The sequence below is a fragment of the Priapulus caudatus genome, unplaced genomic scaffold, assembly GCF_000485595.1.
Source record: "Priapulus caudatus unplaced genomic scaffold, Priapulus_caudatus-5.0.1 Scaffold248, whole genome shotgun sequence".
Lineage (NCBI taxonomy): Eukaryota > Metazoa > Priapulida > Priapulimorpha > Priapulimorphida > Priapulidae > Priapulus > Priapulus caudatus.
The window spans coordinates 1-2,230 of NW_014577309.1; the positions used below are offsets into that span (position 1 = coordinate 1).

The 2,230-nt window shown below is 48.2% G+C and overlaps 1 protein-coding gene and 1 long non-coding RNA gene across 2 annotated transcripts in view; both read left to right on the forward strand.

Annotated features, from left to right (window-relative positions):
* Positions 1 to 188: 188 nt before the first annotated feature.
* LOC106808016 lies at positions 189 to 495 on the forward strand. Its single transcript, XR_001393744.1, has 3 exons — positions 189 to 233; positions 318 to 385; positions 454 to 495. It is a non-coding gene; the product is annotated as an uncharacterized LOC106808016 (long non-coding RNA).
* A 111-nt stretch (positions 496 to 606) lies between these two features.
* LOC106808008 (THO complex subunit 2-like) overlaps positions 607 to 2,230 on the forward strand; it is a 31,483-nt gene continuing 29,859 nt past the window's right edge. The window contains exons 1-2 of the mRNA XM_014810548.1: positions 607 to 647; positions 832 to 1,036. Coding sequence (XP_014666034.1) covers positions 607 to 647; positions 832 to 1,036 — 246 coding nt within the window. The remainder of the gene's footprint in view (positions 648 to 831; positions 1,037 to 2,230) is intronic.

The following is a 2,230-nucleotide window of genomic DNA, read 5'->3' on the forward strand; positions in this document are numbered from 1 at the left end:
ATGTTAGTAAGCATGTATGGTGTGATGAGGTGTGATGTTAGTAAGCATGTATGGTGTGATGAGGTGTGATGTTAGTAAGCATGTATGGTGTGATGAGGTGTGATGTTAGTAAGCCTGTATGGTGTGATGAGGTGTGATGTTAGTAAGCATGTATGGTGTGATGAGGTGTGATGTTAGTAAGCATGTATGGTGTGATGAGGTGTGATGTTAGACAGCATGTATGGTGTGATGAGGTGTGATGTTAGTAAGCATGTATGGTGTGATGAGGTGTGATGTTAGACAACATGTATGGTGTAAAGCATGTATGGTATGATGAGGTGTGATGTTTGACAGCATGTATGGTGAGATGAGGTGTGATGTTAGTAAGCATGTATGGTGTGATGAGGTGTGATGTTTGACAGCATGTATGGTGTTTTTAGGTGTGATGTTTGACAGCATGTATGGTGTGATGAGGTGTGATGTTAGTAAGCATGTATGGTGTGATGAGGTGTGATGTTAGTAAGCCTGTATGGTGTGATGAGGTGTGATGTTAGGCAGCATGTATGGTGTGATGAAATATGATGTTAGTAAGCATGTATTGTGTGATGAGATGTGATGTTAGACAGCATGTATGGTGTGATGAGGTGTGATGTTAGTAAGCATGTAAGGTGAGATGAGGTGTGATGTTAGTAAGCATGTATGGTGTGATGAGGTGTGATGTTAGTAAGCATGTATGGTGTGATGAGGTGTGATGNGCGTGTGAGCGCGTCTGCCTCCGCGTGTGAGCGCGTCTGCCTCCGCGTGTGAGCGCGCCTGCCTCCGCGTGTGAGCGCGCCTGCCTCCGCATCTGAGTGTGTCTGCCTCCGTGTCGCAGGGCGGCTACTTCTCACAGCTGCGCAACACTAAGAAGTCGTCGCAGCGGCTGAAGGAGGCACTGATGGAGAGCGAACTGGCGCTGCCGCTCTGCCTTCTCATGGCTCAGCAACGCAACTGCGTCGTCTTCCACGAGGGATCGCTCGTCAAACACCTGAAGCTCGTCGGAAAGCTCTATGACCAGGTGAGCAGCTGGGAGGTGGGGAGGCTGGAGGGAGGCAGAGGGGGGGGGGTCAGAGCAGGCCGAGAGGCGGCAGGGTAGGCAGGGGTGAGAGTAGGGGGGGAAGAACGGGGGAGGGGTGAGTGTTCGTAGGGGGAAGAACGGGGGAGGGGTGAGTGTCCTGGGGGGAAGAACGGGGGAGGGTGAGTGTTGTGGGAGAGGGGCAGGGCAGGGGGTGTAAGAGTGTCGTGGGGGGAAGAATGGGGTAGTGGGTGAGAGTGTCGTGGGAGAGGGGCAAGGCAGGGGTGAGAGTGTCGTGGGGGTTTGAGAGAGGAGGAGCGCTTGGGGCCATAATAATGATACAGGGGATGGGTGAGAACGAGTGACAGTAGGAAGGGGGAGGGGTGTGGGATGTTAGACAGCATGTATGGTGTGATGAGGTGTGATATTAGAGCATGTATGGTGTGATGAGGTGTGATGTTAGATAGCATATATAGTGTGATGAGGTGTGATGTTAGTAAGCATGTATGGTGTGATGAGGTGTGATGTTAGATAGCATGTATGGTGTGATGAGGTATGATGTTAGTAAGCATGTATGGTGTGATGAGGTGTGATGTTAGATAGCATGTATGGTGTGATGAGGTATGATGTTAGATAGCATGTATGGTGTGATGAGGTATGATGTTAGTAAGCATGTATGGTGTGATGAGGTGTGATGTTAGATAGCATGTATGGTGTGATGAGGTATGATGTTAGTAAGCATGTATGGTGTGATGAGGTGTGATGTTAGATAGCATGTATGGTGTGATGAGGTGTGATGTTAGTAAGCATGTATGATGTGATGAGGTGTGATGTTAGACAGCATGTATGGTGCGATGAGGTGTGATGTTAGACAGCATGTATGGTGCGATGAGGTGTGATGTTAGTAAGCATTTATGGTGTGATGAGGTGTGATGTTAGACAGCATGTATGGTGTGATGAGGTGTGATGTTAGTAAGCATGTATGGTATGATAAGGTGTGATGTTTGACAGCATGTATGGTGAGATGAGGTGTGATGTTAGTAAGCATGTATGGTGTGATGAGGTGTGATGTTTGACAGCATGTATGGTGTTTTTAGGTGTGATGTTTGACAGCATGTATGGTGTGATGAGGTGTGATGTTAGTAAGCATGTATGGTGTGATGAGGTGTGATGTTAGTAAGCATGTATGGTGTGATG